Here is a 26,025-nt window from a genome sequence, read left to right as displayed (position 1 = left end):
GGCGGGTCCGGGCTGGGGATTCGAACCCGCCACCTTAGGTGTACGTGGCTGGCGCCTTAGCCGGTTGAGCTATAGGCGCCAAGCCTAAACTATTCTTATGTAAAAAAAAAAAAAAAAAAGTAAGCTAGTTTAAAGAAAATTTTTAATAATAGAGAAAGGAGAGAGAAGGTATACAACATTGTGGAGGCAGAGTCCGGCGAGAGTTCTGGAAGTTTTTTGGGGGGGAGGGTGTTAAGATTAATATGAGGGTACAGACAATTAGGTTAGAGTGTTTGCATTTCTTAGGTAGAGTCCAAGTTGTGGTTGTCCTCACCCAGGAGGTGTGCCATGTACTCTACATTGTGCCCATTCGGTGACAGCACATCAATCCTTCCTCCCATTTTCTCCCAACTTGAATTAATTGAGTTTTTCTCTTATGTGTATATTAGCTCGTCTACTGACTTCACAATAGTATTGAGTATCTTGGATACTTGCTTTTCCATTCTTGTGATACTTTACTGAGAAGAATGTGTTTCAACTCCATCTAGGTTAAAATAAAAGATATAAAGTCTCTGTCTTGTTCATGGCTGAATAGCATTCCACGGCATACATATACCATAGTTTATTAATCCATTCATGTGATACGGGCACTTGAATTGATTTTGCAATTGTGAAATTGCAATTGAGCTGCAATAAACATTCTAGTACAAATGTCCTTCTGGTAAAATGATACTTTTTCTTCTAATGGGATTGCAAGATCAAATGGAAGGTCTACTTTGAGCTCTTTGAGGATTCTCCATGCTCCTTTCCAAAGAGGCTGTATTAGTTTGCAGTCCCACCAGCAGTGTAAAAGTGCTGGGAAGGAGATTTTACACCACCCAGGGTCCCTCCTCCTGCCCTGTGGCTTCTCCATTGCCAGTCCTGGGGCCCAGCTTTACTCCTGCAACCCCTGCTCTTCTCACACACAGTCCCAGAGCAAACCCCAAGTCAATTCTATCCAGAGAACAACGAGGCGGCTTTACAAAGTAGGAGGAGGCAGGAAATACTGAAAAGACAGAAAATTCTGGGGAAGAGACTTGGGATGGGGATGGGTTGAGGTTGGCCCTTGTCCCTATGTCTTCTCTGAGCCCCAGTTTCAGTGTCTCTAAATAGGGTAACAATAAGACCTATGTCCCAGGGCTGTATGATCCTTAAAATGCTTAGTCTCGTGCTGGGCACATAGAAGGCTTTGATAAGCTGGAGCTGCATTTGTTATTATTATTGTCAGCACCATTATTATCATCATTAAGGAGTCAGAGGTGGAATAACAGGGACGTAGGAGCTGAGGAGGGCAGGCAGGGATGTGTTTACACAGGAAGACATGTTGGATGTTACACACTGGGGTGGAGAGAGAGGGAGGGAGAGAATGACTGAGAGACATTGAGAAAGGTGGATGGAAACCAGCCCCTCCTAACCGGGCGATGAGTCCCAGTGATACCAGTCGGTGCCAAGTGGGATGACCCGCAGCCCCTGGGAACGGAGAAGTGGCCACACTTGCTAAGCAGGGATGGGACATGGAGGGGCTGAGTTCTGTGCCCCAGCTGGGCTGGAGAGAGGGCCGTGCTCTTCCTGACCATGTGCTGCCCCTGGGGACCTGCTTGGGGGTGAGCTGATGCAGTCCCACTGTGTGCTCACATACACACACATGTCCCCTCCAAGCCAGGTAAACAGGACGGGCGCCTGGGTCAGCGGCTCCCTCCCACTGGTTCCCTGGGGGTGGCTGGCCCGCCCAGTTCCCCTGCTCTACACCCAGCTTTCTCACCAAGAGCATCCTGAGCGCTCACCAAAACAGCTGGTTGACCACTCTCCAGGTTGTGACAATTTCCTTCCCTGACACCTAGGGTCCCCACTGAAGGATTTCCCTAGAACATCAGAGCCTTAAACGTAGCCCCATGGCTGCCAGTCTCTCTCTGTGAGCTACAAGAGTGGGACTATTATTGCCTTTAAGTAGCAATGTGGGAGGGGATTGGGGACAGGAAGGCCAACTGAAACTGAAAAAGGCCAAGAAGGGGCAGGCACCTGCCATCATGCTGGTGCCCCTGAGCCAGGCTGGGTGACACCTAGGGTGGGTCCTGTCCTGCTGGGCTTCCCTTTCCTTGCTGCGCTGGTGGGGTCCTGCCTGTGATTCCTCCCTCCCAAGCCCCCACCCCACCCCACCACCTCCAGAAGACTCCATCAACCTATCTCCTGAGATGCCCCTGCCACCACCCTGTGCCCCAAATTCCTGGGGTTGGGAAACTGGAATGGTTTTGCATCGTTTCACCCCGCTCTCCCTCCCTCCCTGATGCTCAGGCTCCCTCTCTGTTTCGACACAGCCTCTCAGGCTCACAATTACAGCTCATTACCCTATCGGTGGCCTGGCCCTGAGTCACTGTGGGGAGGGACCCAGGGCTGCCCAGCCCTGTCCTCTTCTTCCAACCTACCTTATAAAGAGTAGGGGCAGGGAGGAGGACTCTGGGAAGGCAGGGGAGTCTGGGAAAGGAGAGAGAAGGCTGCATACCCAGAGGGAAGGAAGGACGAGAAGTCAGAGGGAGAAGGAAGAGAGGAGGGCACACAGAGGAAGAGAAAGGGCAACAAGAAGTAGACTTGGGGGGGGGAAGAAGGCACTCAGGAGAGAGAGGAGAAGCTGGGCAGAGATGAAATTACTGGGCTCCCTACCCTGCCTCCTGCTGGCCCTGTGCCTGGGCAGCGGGAAGGCTGGCCCACTACAAGGGGGTGCTGGAATAAATGTTGGGGAGGCCGTTGGACATGGAGTAGGTGATGCCCTTAGCCAGGGCCTTGGGCAGGCCCTTGGCCACGAGGCAGGAGGGGCAGCCAGTAGTGCTGCTGGCCAAGGGTTCAGAGAAGCAGCCGGTTCTGCAGCCAGGGAGGCCACAGACGCTTTGGGCAATAAGATCGGGGAAGCAGCCCATAGTCTTGGGAATGGTGGAAGAGAGGCTGCCAGACAGGTTGAGAATGCCCTTCAACATGGAGCAGATGCTGCCCATGGCTCCTGGCAGGGGATGCCCGGCAGCAATGGTGCTTGGGTGAGTGGCCAGGAAGCTGAGGGTGGAAAAGGGAAGCTGAGGGCAGCAGGTGAGAGTCTTAGGAAGGATAAATAGATCTCTTATTCGCAGCTGCCTGGGGCAGTTTCCTTCTGCGTTATGGCCCTTCCTCTGCCAGCCGTCTCTCTGCATCTCTCTGCTGTGCTCTGGTCCCTCTTGGTCTTATGCCTACTTTGCCTTTTCTCCCCCATCAGAGTCGGAGATGGACATACTAAGTGCAGGTCTGTTGTCCTTGCAGGGAACATCTGGAGGCCATGGCATAGGCAATGTCGGAGGTGCAGGCACTCCCTGGGGCCATGGATTCCCTGGAAGCTCATCAGGCAGCTTTGGAACTCAGGGAGGCTTTGGGGGTCCAGGAGGCAATGGATTGCCACCAAACACTGGGGCCAATGTTCAGGTAAAGTCACCACCACAGCCCTGATCTCTGCCCTGTCCCTCCTTCCCTGCAATTCCTTCCGAATCCCACACTCAGTCTCAATGCCCCTACCCCACTGCAGGGATCTGTGGCCCAGCCTGGTTATGATTCGGTGAGAGGCAGCAGCCAAAATACCGGGGTAAGAGGATGCGTCTGGGGATGCAAAGAGGTGCCTGGGTGCCTGTGACAGGAAGTGGGGAAGAATAAGAGGAAAGGAGGGGAATGCCTGGGCTGAAAGGAATATGGGCCAGGAAGAGATGGGCCTGGGGAGGCAGCAAAGAAGAGGAGAGGAGAGTGCGGGGGAGGAGGGAGAGACAATTTCTGGGGCAGGAAGCCAGGCTCTTGGAGATGCTGTCACTGAAATCACCTGTCTGTCTGCAGTGCACCAACCCCCCACCATCTGGCTCAGGAGGAAGCTCTAGCAACTCTGGGGTAAGTGGGCAGGGGCAGCCTGAGCATGTGGCCCTGGGCAGGAGAGGAAGAGAAGCAGGGAAGCAGTCCTGGGTTCCTGCCTTTAATCCCAGCTCTGGTCACTTCCTTGCTCTCAGGGAAGCAGCGGCTCACAGTCAGGCAGCAGTGGCTCACAGTCAGGCAGCAGTGGCTCACAGTCAGGCAGCAACAGTGGCCGTGGTGGCAACAGTGATGGCAGTTCTGGGACCAACTGGGTGAGTTCTGTACCTGCCCCTGGTGGTCCCTGCTGAGGAGATGGGCCCCAAGTTTTCCCTCAAAGCTGCCGTTGCCCCCCCCCACGGGGTGGGGTGGGTGGCCTCACTGCTAGTTGTCACCCTGGGGCTCCTGGAGCCTCTGTTTCCCACCTTCCTAACCAAGCCCTGCTCCTCACACGCAAGTTACAGTTTTTCACAAGAGGTGATTGGCCACTTCTGCTTACCTTGTCCCTTATCCTCCGCTCGGCCATGGTGGAGGTTCTGCCTGTCTGAGCGCTATTCCTGCAATCACGTCCACTTGACGGGTCTGAGCAGAGCTGGAAGTGGTAGAGGGAAGAGAGGAAGTGGACATAGGAAAATAGGACACTTGTTTGGGTAACTCCCAAGAGAAGGGGGACAGGATTATATGTGTGGAGACTTAAAGATGCGTACAGAACTGTGGTGTAGACAAAACCAATAGCTGCCCAGCGTAAGAGGCCCCTACGCGATGGGTGAGGGGGCCAGGAGGGAAGCCAGCCCCGGCAGCCGCCATGGGGCAGAGCTTCAGACAGGGGGCTGCAGAGAGGGAGCCACGAGTGGCTTCCTTGAGGGCCTGGGAAAGGTCCCAAAAAAGAGGAGGCTGAGTAATTACCAGCCAAATTCCCTAAGCTGCTTTAATTTACTGCTCCTTGTGCTACCCTCCTTTCGCCCACATCTAGGACCAACCCTTTGAAAATTCTAATTATTTTGATCAAAGCAGCCACTCCAGCTCCCAGGTGAGGACTCCAGGGGTCCTTGCCGCATCTCGCCCCCTGGTGGCAGGATTGCTTCGCCTGTGCGCGGCTGGCTCCAGAGGGGTGGGAGTAGCCGGCAAAACTTCAGATTCCCCAAATCATCGCATATCTCCAAATGCCCTCGGCTATACTTGGCCTTCGGGGCTCAGACTAACTTCCCACAGTCACCAACTAGCTAAGGACCGGGAAGCCATGGAAGCCTGAGAGAGGTTGAAACCGATCAGGAGTTGAAACAAATCCATCATCGCGCTGGGAACTAGAGACCCCTTTGCAATGAACTCTGCAAACTCTTCTCTTGCAGGGATCCAATACCGGCTCTTCCTCCAGCGGCGGCAGCAGCGGAAGCGGTGGTGGACATAAACCCGAGGTGAGTGGCTGGTGAGCGCGCAGGGGCACAGATCTCCCTCCGAGTGTGGCGAGAGGCGGGAGAGGGGTAGAGGCCGCTGGCGGGATCGGGGAGCGATGGCTGCTCTTGGAAGGGGGCCGCAGTGCTGCTGCGGTGGAATCTGCCATTCATGGGCAGGAATTGGTGTCTGTAAGTCTTTCTCTCCCACAGTGTGAGAACCCAGGGAATGGAGTCCGCATGTCTGGAGGCTCCGGGGGTCAGGTGAGAACCAAAGCGCTGGTGACTCAGGTCATCACAGGCCGTGCCCAATCCTCACAAATCAGCCCCATCCAGCTCCGCCCCGAGGAACTGACAATTTAAAAGGCAAAAGAAACCAAACTCGGAGTCCTAAAAATAGTAACAAGCTCCAAACTAATAATTCATAGCAAATCCTTACATGTCATACTATACTTTATAGCACAGGTGGCCTCAAAGAAACCCCCGTCCTTTTAGAAACGTAATCATTTCGAATGTAATTTACCCAGCCAGGCAACAGATTTCTATGAACCCTGGCAGAGAGAAGTGTTTGGAAAGTATAATTCTCTCAGTTATTCTGGAAACCTGGGCTTATGTCAACACCCGTGGTGCTGACAGAATTAGAGTTAATCTCACATCCACGTGAATCACCGCTGTCTTGTGAAAGTGCAGGTTGATTCAGCAGGTGTGGGGTGGGGCCGAGATTGGGCATCGCTAAGAAGCACCTGGGTGAGGCGGACACTGCTGGTCCTGGCCTTGGCGGGAGTGAGACCCACAGAACCAGGGGCCAGGCCAGATGGGAGAAGAGGGCAGTGGGGCTAAGCTGACATGGCTCTCTGAAGAGCCCTTCATTTATTGGACTGACATTTTATAGGTATACAGGGTTTAAGAAAATTTCTCCCAGTTCATAAGTCTATTTCTAGTTTTTTATATACCAAACTTTTAGTTTGAAAGTGCTTAAACATGTAAGTTTTTTGCCCTCTAGTTTCTGTTCCTGGTGTATTGCTTTAAAGGTCCTTATTTTCTTCTAGTGCTATGAATACGTCTATAATTTCATTTTTTCACTTTTACTCTATCTGGACTTAATTTTGGTGTATACTGTCTAGTGTCCCCCCCCCCGCCCCGAATCCTGTACTTTGCACCAGAGCTATATGTTCCTTTGTGAGGGGAAATTAGTTAAAAACAGAGGTATAATTTCCTCCAAATATGTGACTGATATTCCCAGTTCCATGGACTAAATCACTTTCACCATTGATTTAAAATGCCATTTGTAGGTGGAGCCTCGTGGCTCACGCCTGTAATCCTAGCACTCTGGGAGGCTGAAGTAGGTGGATTGCCTGAGTTCACAAGTTTGAGACCAGGCTGAACAAGAGTGAGACCCTGTCTCTACTAAAAACAGCAAAATTAGCTGGGAATGGTTGTGGGTGCCTAAATTGGGAGGCTGAGGCAAGAGGATCACTTGAGCCCAAGAGACTGAGGTTGTGTGAACTACAATACCACACACTCTAGCCAGTGTGACAGAGTGAGGCTCTTTCTAAAAAATAAAAAATAAAAAAAGGCCATTTGTAAATAACTTAATGTTTGAGGAGAGCTTCTGGGAGCTCTATTTTGTTAAACTGATTCATCTGTTCTGGGGCTGAGACCATACTGCTTTATTTATGGTAGCTCTACATCTGTCAGGGCAAGCCCTCCTGTGCCACTTGTCTTTCCAGCATTTTCTTACTTATTCTTAGACCTTCGTTCTTCTGAATGAATTTCAAAGTTATTCTAACAAGTTCTTAAACAGAATTTCTTTAGGATTGTTAGAGGAATCATATTAAATCAATACATTACTGTGGGAGGCCTCAGGGTCTAAAACAGAGATCTTTTATTTTGCTGTATAATCTCTCAGGGGCAGAGGAGCATAGGGAGGCACAGGGTAAGAGGACGACAGGCCTTGGGAATAGAAACTGTACCAGTAGTAAGTGGGATGGAGGTCAACTCTGGGGTAGCAATACTAGCAGGGCACATGGTCCTCCACCCCAGCCTGGTCTACCGGCAGCTCTGGGAGTAAGGAAGAGCTGATGGGTTTGAGAATCTCATGCTTCACACCCTGTAATGAAAGCAGGATCAGGAGGAGCCTACTTCTCACGTAGGAGACTGGCCAGTCACCCGTGCCACCTCAACTCCCATCGGCTGCCAGCAAGCATAGCCTTTCTGGCCAATGCCAAACATCTGTCCTAAAGGATGGATGGATTCAAACCGATGGGGTCCTTCAGTTTGAATCAATTTATTCCAACAGCCGGCTCACTTCTGCTTCAAAACCAGGGGAAATTTCAGATACTTTCCTGGCAAAGGCACTTCTGGCTGAATTTTGAGCAATCTTGCAAACTCGCAGAAATGGATATAAATGGAGAGGGTGATGTTATCTAGAAACATCATAACTGAGCAGTGACTCCAGCTCCAGGAGGCTAAACAAGACCTGCCAGTAAGGACGGAGCTACCCTGAGAGAAAGACCTCTTTCTCCAGGTCAGGGAAGTCCTCTGCCGTGCTCATGCCTGATTCAGGAGTCCCTCCCCTGCACCCTGCTATCCTGACCTCTCACCACCCCCCCACCCCCCTGCCTGCCTCCCACTGACTCCTCTCCATTTTCTGTCTCCCTAGGGATTAAGCAGAGAGAGTGGTCACCTTCTTGGGGGCTCCCAAAGCAGTCAACAGGTAAGCCTCATGCAGGCAGGGCTGGCTTCAGGAGGGGTGGTGGAGGGTGCCAACAGCCTGGGAAAAGACGTAGCAGTTTCTTCTTGTAAGCTGCTTTGAATCTGTGTCGGTGACCCACAGGAACCCAATGGGGGCATGGGATCCACTTCCCCCTCCCTGATTAATTCATTCCTTCCCTCCTTCCAATTGGCATCAGAGCCGTGTTGCCTTTGTGAGAGGAAAAATAAAAGGTCGAGGGGACAGTTTGAAAACCATACTGACTAAGACAGGGTTGGGAAGTCGAGAGTCACCGAGCTTTGAGTTAGAACGTGAGGGTTCTGATGCCAGCTCTGTCACACGTCAGCTGTGTGTCTTCAAGCAATTCCATTAACCTCTCTGGGCCTTGGCTTCCCGGGATAAAGTGGGGACAGGGAAGCCTGCACTGCCCACAGTTTCTGGTGAGTTTTCTGTGCCATAACCACACCAGGGTGGTGCAGAGCCACAGTGGAGGCGGATCCTGAGAGGCTGCCGGACACCACTGAGTTCAGTTTCCGGGTTCTACACAGGAACACAGGAGAACAAGGCCCAGGGCCCAGGTGTAGGGGGACTAGACATTAATTACTTTCATTACTAGTGGTGTTTTGGGGACAGGAAAGGCAGACACAAGAGTATGAATATGATTCAAGGGACTGGGTAGGGTTACATGGTAGCAAGTCATGTAAGGCTTCCTGAGGGGGGGATTTTTAGGCTCTGTGCAAAGCAGAGAAGGTGGCATTACAGAGAGGAGTGCAGGGAGCTTGAGCAAAGGTGGTGAGGGGTGGGCAGGGGCAAGTTGACAAGTGGCATGCCCCATAAGATGCACAAGCCTGGAACATTAGTTCCCCTTTTCCCCACCCAGGGGCAAGGGTTCCACGGGGGCAGTGGAAGAGGTGACACTGTCAGTGGAGTCAACACCGTGGTGAGTGAAGGCAATACTCCGGCTGGAGCTGGGCCCATGGCATTGACGATCCTCGCCTCCCCTCCTGACACTCAGATCTCCTGCCCCACGTTCACAAAGTGTCTTCTCAATCTCATCTATTTCTTGTTGGTTCCTTAGAACTCTGAGATGGCTCCTGGGCTCTTCAACTTCGAGAGTTTCTGGAAGGTGAGGTTTGCGAGATAGAGGTGCTCACTCCAGTTTGGAAAACCTACCCCTGTCCCTTGCCATAGAAAGAGGCTAAAGTCCTCTTTCTATTTTTTTTTTGAGACTGAGTCTCACATTGTTGCCCTGGGTAGAGTGCTGTGGCATCATAGCTCACAGCAACTTCGAACTCTTGGGCTTGAGCAATCCTCTTCCCTCAGCCTCCTGAGTAAGCTAGGGTTACAGGTGTGTGCTACTACGCCCAGCTCGTTTTTCTGTTTTTAGTACAGACAGGGTCTCGCTCTTGCTCAGGCTGGTCTTGAACTCCTGAGCTCAGGCAATCCATCCACCTAACCGTGAGCCACCACACCTGGCCTAAAGTCCTCTTTCTAAACCAACAGTCAGCAGTGGTTCTTGACCTCTCCTGGCCTGAAGCTCTGAGCCAATGACATTATGACCCAATTTGGCCATTCTCCCTTTCTTTTTTCTCTCTGCAGAATTTTAAATCCAAGCTGGGTTTCATTAACTGGGATGCCATAGACAAGGTAAGGGCTGAGAGGCCGTGCAGTCTTGATCTCTGGGGGAGAGGGACACAGAGAAGAAAGGAAAATCTTTGTGTGGTGAACTAGAGAAGTGATGGGCTCTAAAAAAGTATGTAGGCCACTGTTAAAAACAAAACCAAAATCAACAAAACAAACTGGGAAGGAAGGACAGCAGAGACCTGAAAAGAGAGGGCGAATGTGGAAACAGGTGGGGGCTGAGCATGCAGGGAGTGGGTCTCTTTACTGCTTCAGCACAGAGATGCGAGCAGGTTCTGAGCCTCCGTTTCGCACTGAAGACCTGGAAGTGGAGGGGGAGAGTAAGCAGGCCTAATCCCAGGGGCAGCCTGAATGAGGAGTCAGGTGGACCTAAAAGGCCACATGATGACCGACACCAGAGAGAGAAGGGAAAGGAAGCACTTTGGCCAAGTGCCTGACGGATGATAAGTGTTAGTCTGGGCTCTGCACATCCACAAGTTTAGAGGACAGTTAGTCGGCCCTAAACACCCTCTCTTTCCCCTGCTTTTTTTTTTTTTTTTTTGAGACAGAGTCTCACTCTGTCATCCTGGGTAGAGTACCGTGGTGTGACAGCACACAGCATCCTCAAACTCAGTACCATGGTGTGACAGCTCACAGCAATCTCACACTCTTGGGGCTTAAGTGATTCTCTTGCCTCAGCCTCCCAAGTAGTTGGGATTATAGGTGCCTGCCACAATGCCCAGCTATTTTTTGTTGCAGTTGTCATTGTTGCTTAGCTGGCCGGGACTGGGTTCAAACCCGCCAGCCTCGGTGTATGTGGCCAGTGCCCTAACCACTGAGCTACGGCACCAAGCCCAACCTCAAACCCTTGAGCTCAAGCTATCCTCTTGCCTAGGCCTCCTGAGTAGCTGGGTGCCCACCACAATGCCTAGCTTGTTTTTCTATTTTTAGTAGAGATGGGGGCTTGCTCTTGCTCAGGCTGGTCTCAAACTCCTGAACTCAAGCAATTCTCCTGCCTTGGCTTCCCAGAGTGCAAGGGTTACAGGTGTGAGCCACCATGCCCGCTTCCCCCCTGCCTCTTGAAGGGGCACCTCTGGCCAGGCTGATTGGACACTAGAATACCAGAGGCATCCTCAAAATGGAGGGGGCAGGATAAGAAGGGAGGGGACAAAGGGCAGATAAACAATTCAAAAACCAAATTGTGCAATTTGTGACTCACTGATGTGTCTTAAACCATTCCCTTCCCCATTTTTTAATGGGGAATTAGTTACCAAAGTTTAAACAACTGAGAGACTTCACATAATGATTGGGATATTTGGCTTCTCTTGAAATGGGTGGCAACACTGGGCCCTCTGCTGGGGCAGTGACAGGGTGGCCAAAACACCCTGCTGGACATGGTGGTTTCAGCCACCTGACTGACCCCTGTGAGCAATGGACTTTCTGACCTTCAATGTAAAAGAATGAAGACATGGATCCCTGTCTTCAGAAAACTTGCACTCAGGAAAAGCAAAATGTGACCTTGGGGAATGAGAAGGGGAGGGGAAAAAGGCAAGAGACATTTTCAGCTGTTGTGGGTGGGTTTCTGGTTTGAACAAACAAAATATGTTTTCTGCCTTATAGAGAACAGTTTTTGGTAGGGACAAGACTCTTAACTTGGCCTTGGGGACCTTGGGGTCTGGCGGGAGAACCAAGCCCAGACCTTTCCTAGATAGCCAGGACAGATGGAAATGTTTCCGCCCCTCTAGGGAGCAGTAAGGGGAGTGATGGCTATTGGGAGCAGGATTCATGTGGGCTAGCTCCCTCAGGGACAGATCTCCTAGACAGAGGGGCAGGAAAGAGGAAGGCAGAGAAGAGAATGGAATCCAGTTCTCTACAGTGGGGGTGAAGGAGCAGAGGACCACAGCCAGAGCAAGGGCTGAGCAGAGGAGGATTCTGTGTAGTATTCCTGGAGAGGTAGGGGGTTCTCTAGCCCAACCTGAGACATCCAGATTTGTAATGGATGACAATGGTGGGGCAAAAATGTCCCTGCAGATTCCTGGAGCAGAGGCCCTTTCTACCCCCAGGACCCCTTGGCCTGGCCCGTTACTCCCCTGAATTTCTATCCCCCAAGCTCCCTCTTAGAACCTATTTCTTTGCCCAGGGCCAGAGAAGCGCTGGTATCCCGTGACCTCCAGACAAGGAGCTACCAGATGGACGGGAGCCCCCTTCTCCCTTCTTAAAACACCACTATCTATCTCATCACTAATCTCAACTCCTGCCCTTGAAATAAACTGTAGCTGCCCCACACTCCTGGTCTCTGCTCCTTTCTTATGGCTGCACTGTGGTTCCAGGGGGTGAAGGGGGTGGTAAGGGGCTGGCGGAGGTGGCTTCAACCCCACAGCTTTGGGAAATGGCTCGAGGCTGCATGGCAGGTGGGCAAGGGGAAGCTGGGACAGGTCCTAATCCTGAGATTTTGCTATGGTGAGGGCAGAAAGGGTTAAGAGAGCCCGGGGTGTGCAGGGGACAAGAGGGCTCATTAAAGCTCCGGAGATCCTGCTTCTCTCTCCTGTTTCCAAAAAGTTTTCCAGGGTCCCTCAAGAATTTCAGCTCTCCCACCCCTGCCCCAACTTAGTCACAGGGAATTCTGGAGGCTGAGAGGTGACAGCAGCAGGAGGAGGGCCAGGTGAGTGGGTCAGGTTCCCCTGCTAACCTGCTCCCAACTTTCCTCTGCAGAGCAAAATCCCGCCCCCCAGCACTCGAGCCCGCCTCTACTTCCACCGACTCTGGGAGGTAGGAGAATTCTCTTTTGAAGAACTGGGGGTCTTGGTTGTGCTGCCTCTCCCCATGCCTCTCTCAAGGCATTTACCTGTCTCAAAATTCCCCCCTTTCCATTTTTGAGACAGGTATCTCATCCATGTCTATCGCCAACACCATCTCAAATTCTCCCTCCAACCCTAATCCACACCCAGACTCTCAAGCCCGTTTCTTCTTGAGATCTGGGAACCTCCCCAAAGTGCTGTCACATACCACTCTGAGTTCTGCACTCCCCTGGGCCCACTCAGCTCTCCTTCTCTCTCCAGGAATTCAAAAGCAACACTCCTTTCTTCAACTGGAAGGCAATTACTGAGGTAAGGAGGGGCAGGACATCTCATTTTGCAGTAAGAACTCTCAACACTGGGACACCAGGCTCAGGGCCCTCGGCGAGTGGCTAGCCCAGGTTTGTGTCCTAGTTTCTTGCCCTCCCTGCTGAGGATGGTGCCTCCCTCCCTTCCCACTCTCCTGGCTTTATGTAACCTTAAGAGTGGGTGGGGTGGGAGAAGGAAGCTGTGAGTCACTGAGGAGTAGGTGGGAGGTCCTCCCATAAAAGCTGAGGCCGGAGTGCTGAGGCCTCCACAGGTGTAGAGACATGAAGCTGGTCACTGCCTCTGCTCTGCTGACACTTCTGCTGGGCTTGGTCTGGCTCGAGGAGAGCCACAGCTGGGTGGGTACTGCAGGGTGAGCAGGTGGAAGGAGACCAGAGGGAGGGATCTGGGCTGGGGTCAACCCCTGGCACTAGAAGGGGACACTAGTGAGGAAAGCTGAAAGGTAACTGGAGGGCAGTATGTGTATGGGGGATCAGGTCAGGGTTAAGTACAGGCTTGTGCACAGGGTCACCCCCAGATTCTGCATGGCCAGTGGCCTTTGGGAAACCAGACCCTTGGGCAGTGAGGCAAGGGCTGTCCACTCATATGTCCGCACGTGCCAAGTCCATGAGGCTGGACAGGTGGAGCCATGCAAAGTTGGAGGTCAAGGGCTCCAGCTGAGTGTTATCACACATACATGTAGGACCAATGTGGCTACACTGTATGACTTTTCAAGAAAAATTAGAAGTCTAATTTTTAATTGTTCATAACTAATTTAATTTTTTGAAAGACCAAGGCTGAGCGTGGTGGCTCACACCTATAATCCTAGCACTCTGGGAGGCTGAGGCAGGTGGATTCTTTGAGCTCAGGCATTGGAGAGCATCCTGAGCAAGAATGAGACCCCATCTCTACTAAAAGCAGGAAAAAATTAGCTGAGCATTGTGGCAGGCACTTGTAGTCCCAGCCTCTCGGGAGGCTGAGGCAGGAGGATCACTTGAGCCCAGGAGTTTGAGTTTGCTGTGAGCTAGGCTGACACCAAGGCACTCTAGCCTGGGCAAAAGAGTGAGACTTTGTCTCAAAAAAAAAAAAAAGAAAAATAAGCACGCCAAGCAAAAAATCTCTGGAGGCCTCCAGATAACGAGTATTAGGGCTAATGGAGCGTTTAGATTCAGTGTCAGGTGTGGGTAAGGCAGAGCGTTAAGTCAGAGTTAGGACTTAATGCTTAGTGTATGAGTGTGGGGAGAAGGTGTGATAGCCTGAACTAAACCTTTTCCCAAATGCTTAGAATTTCTCTCCTTGCTCTGGGGGAGGGGTGCTGGTGTGTATGTGGGGTGCCTGGAGTGGCTTCATCTGCTTTCTTGTGGTAATCCCCTTTCTTTCCTTCCTTTAACCCAGAGCTGACCTGATCCCTTAGCTTCTGATAACAGCTCCTCCTCCCAAGTCCCCTGTGGAGCATGGTGTTTTCTACAGGGAGTAAAGGGCCTATGAGGGGACCAGAGGCTTTGGGCTGGGCTGAGGTGCTTGGGTCTGCCCAGGGAGCCTGCGTGGCTTCAACTCACTTGTTGTTCTAGATCAGTCTTAGGCCAGAGCTGCCAGCCCTCCAGGTGCATGGGTGGGTGGGGTGGTGTTGCCAAACCAGGTTCTCTGCCCTGGCTCCCCAGCCCTGAGTGTGGAAATCTGTGTCCTCTATCTGTCTGGGGCATCAGTTTTCCCTGGGCTGTCTTTTTGCAGGCAGCACTTATCATGGGCAGAGGTGAGCATGGGTTGGGGGAGACACCCCTGCTCCACCTGGAGGAGAGGCCTCCTCCAGGCAGCGGATGCTGGAGCTGGGGGAGTCTGCATGGGCTGAACCAACGAGACGTAACTGGCTCCTTTCTCCCTTTCAGGGTGCAGACCCATCACTGCAGAAGAGGGCGGGTGGTGCCGATCAGGTGAGTCTCTGCCCTGCAACTTCCCTGGAAGGCCCTTGGTCCCTTCTCAGCCTTGTTCCTGGGTCGGCCAATCTGATATTGTCTTTCCCTCCCCCATTCAATAGTTTTCTCAGCCAGGCGGAGAAAGGCAAGATGCAGCAGTTTCTAAGGTAAGATGTTTGCCACTTGACTACCATCTGGTTTAGCTCCTGGTCCTTCTTTCCTTGCTTTCCTACCCTTACCTCCCAAGTAACACTTGAGAGTTGGGAGAAGTACCAAGGGAAGGAGGAGGCGGCTGTGTGGGCTAGGACAATAAAGTGAGGTGGGGATCAGGTTCTGGCCGGCTGGAGGAGACTGTATAAAAGAAAACACATGGGTGCAGTGGCTCGTGCTTGCAGTCCCCGTTCCTTGGAGGCTGAAGCAGGAGGATCTCTTGACGCCAAGAGTTTGAGACAAGTTTGGGCAACATAGTAAACCCCTCTGTAATACAATTTAAAAAGGAAGAAAGGGAGGAAGGAAGGAGAAGGGGAAAGGGAAAAGGGAAAGGAAGGGAAGAGAAGGGAGGGGAGAGGAAGGGAAGGGAAGGGAAGGGAAAAAAGGAAGGAAGGAAGAAAGAAAGGAGAGGGGGAAGGGAAAAGGAAGGGAAGAGAAGGGAGGGGAGGGGAAGGGAAGGAAAGAGAAAAAAAGGGAAAGAAAGGAAGGGAAGGGCTCAGCGCCTATAGCTCAACCGGCTAAGGCGCCAGCCACGTACACCTAAGGTGGCGGGTTCGAATCCCCAGCCCGGACCCGCCAAACAACAATGATGGCTGCAACCAAAAAATAGCCTGGCGTTGTGGCGGGCGCCTGTGGTCCCAGCTACTTGGGAGGCAGAGGCAGGAGACTCGCTTGAGCCCAGGGGTTGGAGGTTGCTGTGAGCTGTAATGCCACGGCACTCTGCCCAGGGGGACAGCTTGAGGCTCTGTCTCAAAAAAAAAAAAAAGAGAAAGGAAGGGAAGGAAGGAAAGAAGGAAGGAAGGAAGGAAGACAGACAAACATATGATACAAGTAGGAGTGAAGGCAGGGGATTCACGAAAGGCCCAGTCAGGGCAGGAAAGCAGCGAGCTTTTCCAGAGCAAATGACTTCACCCTCTCTTCCTTCCTCCCATGGCCCCCTCCCCTCTCTTTTTCCCCCTCAGAACCACGTTTATGGCCAGCAGGTATATCCTACTCCCTATAATTGGCAGTACCCACCCAAGACCCCTGCTAAGGTAAGAGGTGCACCTGCCCCATTTTCCCCCTGGGGCCTCCACAGGTGGGAGAGAGGTTTTTACAGCCAGAGCCCCCTGCTTGGTTGACTGAGGCTGAATCCTCCATATTTTGAAAGTCAGGCCTCCCCCTGTCTGTGTAAGGGAGACTCAAGGTTCCAAGAGAACAGCCTGGAAGTGGAGGACCGGAGGGTTCAGCGCTCTTCACGCTCACGTGGAAAGGGAGCAGAGGCTACCACCATAGATAATAGAGAGTGCTGGGTTCCAATACCCTCTAAAAAATCACAGGACACAAGACAACACACGAGCAACCCTTCTCGGCAGCGTTTGCTCTGTGCTGATCTGTTCTTGGCAGGTGGGGGTGGGGAGAGGTAAGCAGGCCACTGAGGACTTAGGGAAGGCCCCCCTGGGAATGCTTGCTTGGTGGGGAAATGAAAGCTTCATGCCACAATGGAAATAAATGGAAACAAATACTTGAGAATTTTGTTTTGTTCAGTTGCAAAGAGAACAATCTTATAATGTCAGTAAATGAAAACACTAAATACTAATTAAGCTGGCAAAGAAAAAGTAGGCAGGATATTTCTATCCATCACTCAGACTAAGAAAGCCCTGCCCTTGGGGAGAAGACCTTCTCCTGAGAGATCAGAAACTCTGAACTGACTGAAAGGCGGTGGGGATGCAGTTAAATCTACTGGTGGGCAACTGCTTTGCCAGTCACCGGAGCGGGCAGAAGGGATACCCTATCTTCTCTTGATCAGTGTGTGCTCAGAGACCACATTCAATAGCATCTTGGATAAAATGCACTTAGAAGAATAAGTCTGCTGTGCAACAAATTCCATAAATTGAAATGTCCACAGTCAGACTGCAGGACCTTGGCAATAATCCTGCTTTGAGCCTGCCCTTGTCACCAGGCCGTTTGTGAGGCCATGGTAGCCCCACATCACCTCCTCTGATCTTCTCTTTCCAGGGAGGAGTGACGCCGCCTTCTTCCTCGGTGAGTGTGGGGGCCGAGGCAATCTGGCTGGGGAAAGAAGGGGCCTGAGGACAGAGGGCATGGAGGGACAGTGCCATGTCCACTCAGGCATTCTCCTTGTCCCGCAGGCTTCCCGGGTGCAACCCAGCCTGCTGCACTGGATGAAGTTCTGGTAGGTGAGTGTCAGAGTGAGTGACACAGGCCGCATCCCAGGAGCTGTGGTGTTGCCATCCTTTGGGGCAGGGCCAGGATCCTGGCATTTCCTCAGACCTCAGTCAGCAGCATCAGGAAGTCAGGGTTGCGCTGGGTGGATATGCCACAGGTAATAAGGAGGAGGAGACCCCGCTGTCGGGTGTGGAGCAAGAGTAAATGACACTTGGAAACACTCTGTGAGTTCAGAGTGAAGGGCTGAACAGGTGGGACCACACAGGCATGCTCTGAGAGAAGGTGGCGTTCTAGGTCTAGGGAACCGGATAGAGATTGTACAGGAGAAATGGAGAGAGGTAAGCCTGTCTAGTGGAAAGGTTCAGGGCCGTACAAAGTGAGGCTCCAGTGGGGAAGAGGTCATAGATTAGCTTGGCAGAATCACAGAGTCTGTTTTGGTAGAAGCAAAGGTGAGGGGCAATGCAGGTGACCAGGCAGGGCAGCGGAGAAAGAGGAGCCCGGTGCCTGGGGGAAAGCACACTCACTTTCAGCAGATTAAGGAGTAGCCACCTTCTATGACTTGATTTCCTTTCTTCTAGAAAATTATTTCCAGTCACTACTGAGACCCAGAAAACGCTGGTTGTCAGGAGCCTGACTGCGTGCTCCTCCCGCAGCCCTCCCACCCTGTGCCAGCCGCGCTGGGTGCCGACACCTCCACTTTCTGCACTGGGGACCTGGTTTGTCTGTCATTTCTTCCCACTCTGTTGCGGTTGTTCCAGTGACCACCAGCCTCCAGATAAAGCAGCCACTTTCTGCCCACTCGGTCTTGAGACCCAAAGTCACTGTGACAGTTCAGAAGGAACTTCTAGTTCTGACTTTCTTTGTGAAAATAAAACATGGATCTCACTGACCTTGTTTCCCTAGGACTCCTCAGACTTTATTCTTTAATACTACATGGATGGCCTGGATCTGAGAGGATGGAAGGGTGGTTTAGGGACAGAGAATTGATCTTCCTCCTGAGAGTGGTAAAAAAATGTGGGCTGAGAGAGAAAAGACCTGGGTTTTATTCTAGACAAGAAGCAGCCAGCTGATGGCACTTTGCTTCAGTTTCCCCATCTGTAGAAAATCTTTGCTCAACCTACATCTGCATGTCACACATACTGCATACTTGAAGCGGTCACAGGTGTGTTGGTTAGCCTGAAACAGCCACATTGGGACTGTTCAGATGAGGAAATGAGAGTAAAGACGTTGTTCAAAGTGGGGAGACCAGTCCCAGGGGGCAGGGGAGAGGGCAGCAAGTGGGAGCATGAGGCTCAGAGGGACTGTGCCTTGTCATGTAAATAGATCGAAGTGGGGGTAAGAGGGGCTGACACTCTTAGGAAGTTGGGGGAACTGGGTCAGACCCAGTACCTTGTCATAGCAGGGGCTCTGCATTCCCAGGTGTGGAAGGAGGAAGGCAGGAACCATCCGCCCCTTCACTGTGCCAGAGAAACAGGCAGAGGCTCTAGGTGTAGGCTGGCCAGGCTCATCCCAGGCTGGAGTGCCCTTGGGACTCAGCTGGAGTCTGCAGTTGGAGTCTCTAAGTCCAATCAAGCCACTACAGTGTGCCCAAATTAAGGAGTCCCCCTCCTGCTGTGTCCCTCCCCCACCCCCCACGCCCACATCCCTGTAGACGACCAAGAAGTTATAAGGAGGATGTGAAGCATCCTGCTGGCCTCAGTGACTTCTGCCCATCTGCAACGGCCCCTGGCTGCCTTGCTCATTGCTCTGTCCCTAGACGAGACAAAGGGGCTGGCACAGTCTCAAACTGGCACAGGGTCTCAAATAGGAGGTGAAGGATGCCAGGCCCTAAACTGCCCCTGAGAAGCCAACTTCATCAAAACAGCTGACTGGGGGAAAGAGCCAGGCCCGCTCCTCTGCTCTGCCTCCCCTTCTCACGGACTGATGCGGTCCCTATCCCTCGGCCAGGGCCCCACCCCACACGGAGGGCCTTGCAGTACCTCCCGCGGCCGCAGGGTGGCGAACTCGGGGCTGTCCCAGAGGCGCCGATGGCTCCGCAGGGCTCCCGGCTGACTAGCGCTTCCTGGAGCGTGGGCGAGGGATGGGAAAGAGCTGGGAACTTGGGTCTCCTCAAGCCTGAGGACTGAGGGAGAAGCTGATGTGGTCAATATGGTTTTGGGTTCTTGGAGCCTTCCTGGTTCGAAGGGCTGAAAGCAGGTCTTTCAAGTTTAAAGAAACCCCTGAAGCCTGCTAAGGTCCTCTGGCATCAGGGAACCTCTGGTAAACTGCAGGCTGCCCATGTCTCCTGCTGGGGCCTCTCTGGTGACCTCAAGTCCCGGCTTTCATTCTGTTTCCTTATACTGCATTGTCCCACAACAGTCATGGAGGATTCCCTGCTCAGAGCAAACTTTTGTAGCTCTGGAATAAAGTCCCTACCCTTTCATGGGTGGTCTGGCTACGATTTCCCTCCCCAGAGTCATCCTCACGGGCTGGCAAAGGCCCTTCAGGCAACACAAATGTTGTCACCTGCCCTTGGGTCCCAAGGACTTAAGAAGGTCTGTGCTTTGTCTGCTTCAGGTCTACACTCAAATGTCCCTCCCAGGTCTTCTTAACCAAGGATGCTCCATCATCAGCACATCCTTCTTTTCTTCACAGCACCTGCCATTCTCTGAAGTTATCTTCCTTGCTTATTTATGTTTGTTAGATTGCCCTCTGCCTTCTCCAATGCTCCATAGGGCAGTACTTTGTGCATCTTGAATTCTCAGCACCAAGGGCCAAAAGTGGCCTCTCAACAAATACTTATCAATCAGTGAATGAAAAAAGCCATTGGAAGTAAGAGGGACCTATCCACCAACCCAGGAAGTCTTCCTGGAATAAGTTTAAGCAGAAGACACACAGAGTGGGTGGCCAAGGAAGAACCAGACCTGCTGGTCGATGAGGCTGCTTGGGTGTGGTGATAACATGGGCAGAGGGAGGGAGGGATGGGAGGGGGATGCCCTGGGTTCTGCTCCTTGTGCTCTACTCCCCAGACCCCTTTCTCTCCAAGGCTCCCAGGGCTTTCACCTAGATGCTCACCAGGGCCCCAAGGACCCAGTGTCTGAGCCCTTCAGATCCCTCATTCCCTTCTTAAACTCAGGAGGCTGGCTCCCAGCCCCTAGGTGTGTCTTGTAACATATTATAGCAATCAGGGCTGGGCCTCACCTCCTACCCACACTCTGCTCAAGTTCTGGCAGATCTGGGGTGGGGTGGGGGCAGGCCTGTGGGAAAATAGGGGTTTACTGGTATTCTCCAAGAGGGAACTAGGAAAACAACCAGATCTGGAGACAAGGTGCTGCAGAGTCAGACTCTGTGACTCTGCCTGACTCCACTAATCCCCATGATTCCTTCAAAGCTGACCTGAATCCTGGGTGGGTTTTTCTGCCACCTATCATCCAGACTGCTGGAACCCTCTCCGGATGAGAACCCTTCTACCCCTCCCTGCCCCTGGACACTCAGGGAACACAAACTCACTGAGGATGTGTAGATGGGGGAGAGCGGAGGAGTGGAGGAAGATACCAGATCTAAAGCTAGCACTCACAGCAAAATCATGTAAAGACAGAATTACTTTAGAAAAATCTCAGCTTGGGTGGCGCCTATGGCTCAGTGGGTAGGGGGCCAGCCCCATATACTGAGGGTGGTGGGTTCAAACCCAGCCCCAGCCAAACTGCAACAAAAAAAAAAAAAAAAGAAAAGAAAAATCTTGGCTTGGCACCATAGCTCAATAGTTAGGGCACCAGCCACATGCACTGGCCTGGGCCTTCTAAACAACAGTGACAACTACAACAACAACAAAAAATAGCTGGGCATGTGGCAGGTGCCTGTAGTCCCAGCTACTTGGGAGGCGGAGTCAAGAGAATCGCTTAAGCCCAAGAGTTTGAGGTAGCCATGAGCTGTGACGCCATGGCACTCTATGAGGGTGACATAGTGAGATTCTGTCTCAAAAAAAAAAAAAAAAATATATATATATATATCGATCAGAAAGGTGCCAATGGAAACGAATCCTAAGTCCAAAATGGCCAGTTTTCTCTTCACCATAGGAACAGAATTTCTTTGGTTGAGCACATGAAGTAGCTGGCTTGTGTTTGGAGGCATTAGATAAAAAGTGCCTATCTTTATTTATTTTTTTAATTTTAATTTTTATTTTTGAGACAGAGTCACCCTGGGTGGAGTGCTATGGCATCATCATAGCTCACAGCAACCTACAACTCCTGGGCTCAAGTGATCCTCTTGCCTCAGCCTTCCAAGTAGCTGCGACGATAGGTGCCAGCCACAATGCCCACCTAGTTTTTCTCATTTTAGTAGAAATGGGGTCTCATTTTTGCTCATCTGGAGCTTCTGAGCTCAGATGATCTATCTGCCTTGGCCTCCCGGAGTGCTAGGATTACAGGCAGGAGCCACCACACTCGGCCCAAAGTCTCTATCTTTAAACACTAGAATTGCAAACACGAGAAGCAGAACTAGAACACTATTGTTTAAACACATACTTGATGTGTCGAGATGCTCATACTCTTAGGGGCATCTGGAAACTGAGGCAATTACAAGCTCAGGGGGCACACACTCATGGACTGCTGTTAGCCTCTTAGTTCTCTGTTTTCATTCTGCCCAAGAATGTACAGTTTAACTCATTGAAATCAATGTACAAATGCTCAGAGCTGTCACCTATGGCTGTGCAGGCTGTACAGCACAAAGGACACCTGGGAAAGGGGGTAGAGGGGACTGAACACGGCCTGGCCCACTCTCCTAGTAGGACACTACTCCACAGTATAGCAGAGGGGGAAATTCAGGTTCAGGATTTGGAAGCCTTGGGTTCTAATTCTGGCCCTGTCACACACTGGATGTGTGACCTGGGTTAAGTTATTTGACCTCCAAATGCTGTGATTCCCCTGTCTAAAGAAGGTGGATAATTATAGTTCCCACCTCACAGAATCACTGTGACATTTCAATGAGATCACATATTCAGAGCCTCAGCACTAGGCCTGCCACATACTAATCCCTCAATAAATTGGCTAACATTATTATTAGCACCTTTAGGTGGAGAGGAAAACATAGGGAGGTCAATTTGTTGCCATAGAACAACCACAGACTGGGTTCTAGAGCCAAAAAGAAGCTGTTGTTCAGATCGTCGGGAGCTTCGGCTTACCCTTGGCAAAACCGGAATGGAACCCTCCATCAGCATGTCTGTCCGTAGCTGACTGTACAGCAACAGCTTTTTTGTCTGATTCTTCATTCTGTCCACTCCTGGAGTTGACCCTATGTTGACAGAATGGTGGCCAATGAGCCTTTTCAGTCACTGTTCATTAATTAGTAAGAATTCATTACACATACAAACTTGTGTCCTCCAGAAAACCTTTTGGGAGGAGCTCCACCCACCTCATTCATTCTCTAACTCATCCCCTCCAGTAGCACCAACCCGTGGTGACATCCATGCCACAGGTCATCTGTGCTAGGCAAGTGTTCCTCCGTCACTGTCGCCTCAGCAGCTCTGCAAAGGGGAAGCTGCCATTATAGAATCAGGGGAGGCTTCCTGAGGCTAAAGAGGAGCAGGGTGTCTGGGAATGGGGTGTGGAGGCCATGTCAGGACTGCACTTCTGGGTTCACGGAGATTGCTCGTGAGTGACACTGGCCCTCCCACCCTAGGCCTGCTGTCAATGTCCATTGCATCAGGTCAGGGTGAAGAGGCCCACTCATAGATAAGGTCTTGCTATGCCCTAGCAGCACCAATTCGTGTCCCAGCACCTCCCTATTACACCAGGAACCAGTTGGACAACCTGAACTTCATTGTGGAGAAGGTTGCTTGATTAAGATGTTTTGTCTTAATCACTTTGGGGTGATCCGACTCCCAAGCTGGGGGTGGAGTGGGGTATGCTCCATGAAACAGAGTGGGCACTCCGAGTTCAGGATGCCCAGATCCCAGCTTCAGCCGGGTATCTCTAAGACCTGCTCTTTGCTTTTCTGTGCTTCACTATTCCCTGTCTTCTCAGCTCAGGACGGTATCTCTCTGCGGACTCACGAGTAACTATCTCTCTGCAGACTCACGAGTAATGTATGGGAAGCTGGATCATGGGAGGGGTCCAGCCCCAAGGGAAAAAAGTGACAGGAGGATGCTTGAATACTAATTTGGACACATCCAATCTAATAAAATGTTGACTTCACCTGCATTCACCGTAAGGCACGGTGATGGGAGATACAGAGTTAAGATAAAGTTCCTGACCTAAAGGAATTTAATATTCTAAAAGGGAAAAAAGACAATAATGTAAGTTACTTTAGGTACAAATGAGAGAGATACAAATGAGTGGAGAGGGCAATTCTGAGAGAGGAGATGTGTGTGTGTGTGGGGGGGGGTGTTGAGGATGATGGGATGAGTCAGGGAAGCTTCATCCAAGGTGGACTGGGTCTGAAAAGTGGAGTGGAGAGTAGGACATGTTAGAAATAAGAAACAGCATGGCTAGAGGCTTGGAGGAGGAAGAAAGAAGGAAATATTTGGTGAGGAATTTAGAGTGTGAGGTATGCACAAAGGTAGTAAAAGATGAAAATTTCAAAAGTTAAAAAGACACGTTGAGTCCAGAGCATAGAAGAACTTCAATGGCAGTGTAGGGAGTTTAGACAGAATTTGGCAGGAAAAAAAAAAGCCTGAAATATGAGGATGAGGGATGTAAGGAAAGAGACAAAGACAAAAGGAGAAGTTGCCTGAGTGCCACTGCCAACCCCTGGGTGGGACAGGTCCAACCTGTCTGCATCCCAGCCCCATTCGCAGGAAGAGACCAGTGCAGTCTCACCTCCCAAGCGCCTGGGGCGGAATCTGAATTGAGAAATCCAAGGTAGATGGGGAACAGTCCATGCCTCCCCTCCCAGAGCCCCAGGGGTGGGCGACAGGATCTGGGGTGAGTCAGTGGGGTGGGGACCCCAATTCTATTCACCTCTGCTGGGGAATATAAAGAGCAAGCAGGGAGGCCCCGCCTCAGAGCACCCCAAACTTGACACCATGAAGATCCCAGTGCTTCCCGCTGTGGCTCTTCTCTCCGTCCTGGCGCTCCACTCTGCCCAGGGGGCTGCCCTGGGGAGTTCTGAGGTGAGCACAGCCTCTGTGGTTTTGTTTTTGTTTTTTTCTTATACCTATTACCCACTCACCCCTCAATTTCTTTACCTTCTATCCATTGCTGGATAAGTGGCTTTTATTTTGGGATATTGGCAGGAGCTGACTAAAATGTAGCTCTTAGGAAGGGAAGGAAGGGAACAGAGCATCCCTTAGAAGACATTAAGGAATAGAGAAGCGTATGTTTCTGGAAGGGATGGACAAGCATCAAGTTGTGGGACAAGTCAGGGAAGCTTCATCCCAGATGGATTCAGTTCTGAGACCTGGAGTTAGTTTACTGAATCTAGGGAGGAGGCAGCGGCTAATGTGGGTCATCTGGGTTTGGCTTTTTTTTTTTTTTCCAGTTTGGCCAGGGCCAGGTTTGAACCTGCCACCCTTGGTATATGGGGCCGGCGCCACAGGCACCACCCAAGTTCAGCCTAATCTTATGACTCAGAATCCTTATGATCCACTCCCCAGCCAGAGAGGAATACTGATGTCCATTCTGGATTTAAAATAAGACAAGGGTCACAGATTCAACTGCTGAGGGTCCAGGCTAGTGGTGTCAGTGAACCAGGGGCTGCTGGGGCCTCAGGTGGAGCAGGACAAATGTGCCCAATCTAACAGGGGTGCAGTTTTCACTCCATCTGACTGCAGCAGAGGGGGAAATTGTGCCCAGGATTCAGTCTTAAAATTTTCAGGAGAAACTGTATTTATGAATTCAAGTAATTCAAAATTCAAAAGCGAACGAACCAAATTGCTCTGAGATCTAAACCTTTGGGTCTAGGCTGTGGCCTGGTGTTGGTGACCTCTGTTGGGGGAAAGAAGGAATAAGGAAGCTGACAAGATAGGACCTGCTGTGGTCTGGGGGAGTCACCAAATGGAGGAGGGAAAGGGAGACTCCAACCCTGGTGGCAGAAAAGGCACAAAGCAACCTCAATCACAGCCCGGTGGCCCCAGCAGCGCAGCTCCCTTCTGCATGGGAACCTTCCCCATCCAGCTGTAAGTGCCAGGCATGGGTGTCTTTGGAACAACCCTGGCTCAACTACACTTGGAATTAAGTCAACTGCGGAACAACGCTAGCTGGATTTCCTGGGGAGAAGTCCTCTTCCCCATAACTTTTCCAACTGCTGCCCCTACGGATGCAGGCCTGGGTACTGAACTTGCGTCTTACACCTGCCTTTCTCCACACCTCCTCCTCACCTTGCTCATCTGCCAAGCATGTGCTGGCCTGGGACAGAGTAGGTTGACACTCCGAGATGTGGAGTGCCCCATGGTGGAGGATGGACTGTATTCTCTCAGACATTGTCCCATGGACAAAGTCAGGGCTGGCCGGGAGGGACTGTTGGGGGTGAGGGGGACTTGCCATCTTGTGACCATTCGCCTCCTATTCTCCCTCTCACTTTCCAGGAAGAAACCAACATCGAAAATTACGCAGCGGAATCCGAGGTGAGCCATCTGTTTCCCCACACTCCAGCCACCAGCCGGTCCCCTCTGTCTTCCTGCTCCTTTACGACTTTCTTAACACCTTGTTTTTTTGCCTAGGGCCTCAACTCTCAGTTCCTGAATGTTGACAAGTTGCGATCTGTAAGTACAAGTCTCCTAGTGCCTTCTCCGTGAATGTCCAGGTTACGGAGGAGATTAATGCCCGGGTAGAGAGGGCTTGCGGAGCTGCCACAGTCCCGTCACCTTATCCAGAGGGCCAGGGGCTGAGCTCCGTCTTGCCCTCTGACCCGCTTCTGGTCTCTCTCTTTCTCCACAGGCTTTTAAGCCTGAGGAGTTCCTGAACTGGCATGCGCTCTTTGAGGTGAGTGCGCGTGCGCATGTGCTCCTTACTGTCCGTGCGCATGCGCCCCTTACTCTCCGTGCGCATGCGCCCCTTACTCTCCGTGCGGTCTTTCCCGCCTAGTGGCTGCACATTCTGCACTTTACCCTCTTGGTCTATTCCTGA

At 51.6% G+C, this 26,025-nt stretch overlaps 1 protein-coding gene across 1 annotated transcript; it reads left to right on the top strand.

Annotated features, from left to right (window-relative positions):
- Positions 1–2,654: 2,654 nt before the first annotated feature.
- Positions 2,655–26,025, top strand: DMKN (dermokine). The gene is made up of 20 exons (XM_023516894.1): positions 2,655–3,044; positions 3,265–3,459; positions 3,560–3,616; positions 3,859–3,909; positions 4,026–4,142; positions 5,217–5,282; positions 5,472–5,522; positions 9,050–9,097; positions 9,571–9,618; positions 12,304–12,360; positions 12,651–12,698; positions 14,579–14,772; positions 15,778–15,849; positions 15,894–15,904; positions 16,814–16,840; positions 16,948–16,991; positions 25,485–25,523; positions 25,620–25,661; positions 25,837–25,881; positions 25,984–26,025. The coding sequence occupies exons 1-20, from the start codon at positions 2,655–2,657 to the stop codon at positions 26,023–26,025; spliced, it is 1,644 nt and encodes a 547-aa protein (XP_023372662.1).

This window comes from Otolemur garnettii, unplaced genomic scaffold, assembly GCF_000181295.1.
Source record: "Otolemur garnettii isolate 467f Iridium unplaced genomic scaffold, OtoGar3 scaffold00100, whole genome shotgun sequence".
NCBI classification, from domain to species: Eukaryota; Metazoa; Chordata; class Mammalia; order Primates; family Galagidae; genus Otolemur; species Otolemur garnettii.
Note: the sequence above shows the minus strand (reverse complement) of the source record. Positions and strands in the feature narration are given on the sequence as shown.

What these genes read in the sequence shown, in the direction of transcription:
- DMKN (XM_023516894.1), top strand. Translation starts at nt 2,655, where the DNA reads ATGAAATTACTGGGCTCCCTACCCTGCCTCCTGCTGGCCCTGTGCCTG. An exon ending in ACTTCCACCGACTCTGGGAG is followed by an intron (nt 12,361 to 12,650) that starts GTAGGAGAATTC and finishes TTCTCTCTCCAG; the next exon opens with GAATTCAAAAGCAACACTCC. An exon ending in ATTACGCAGCGGAATCCGAG is followed by an intron (nt 25,524 to 25,619) that starts GTGAGCCATCTG and finishes TTTTTTGCCTAG; the next exon opens with GGCCTCAACTCTCAGTTCCT.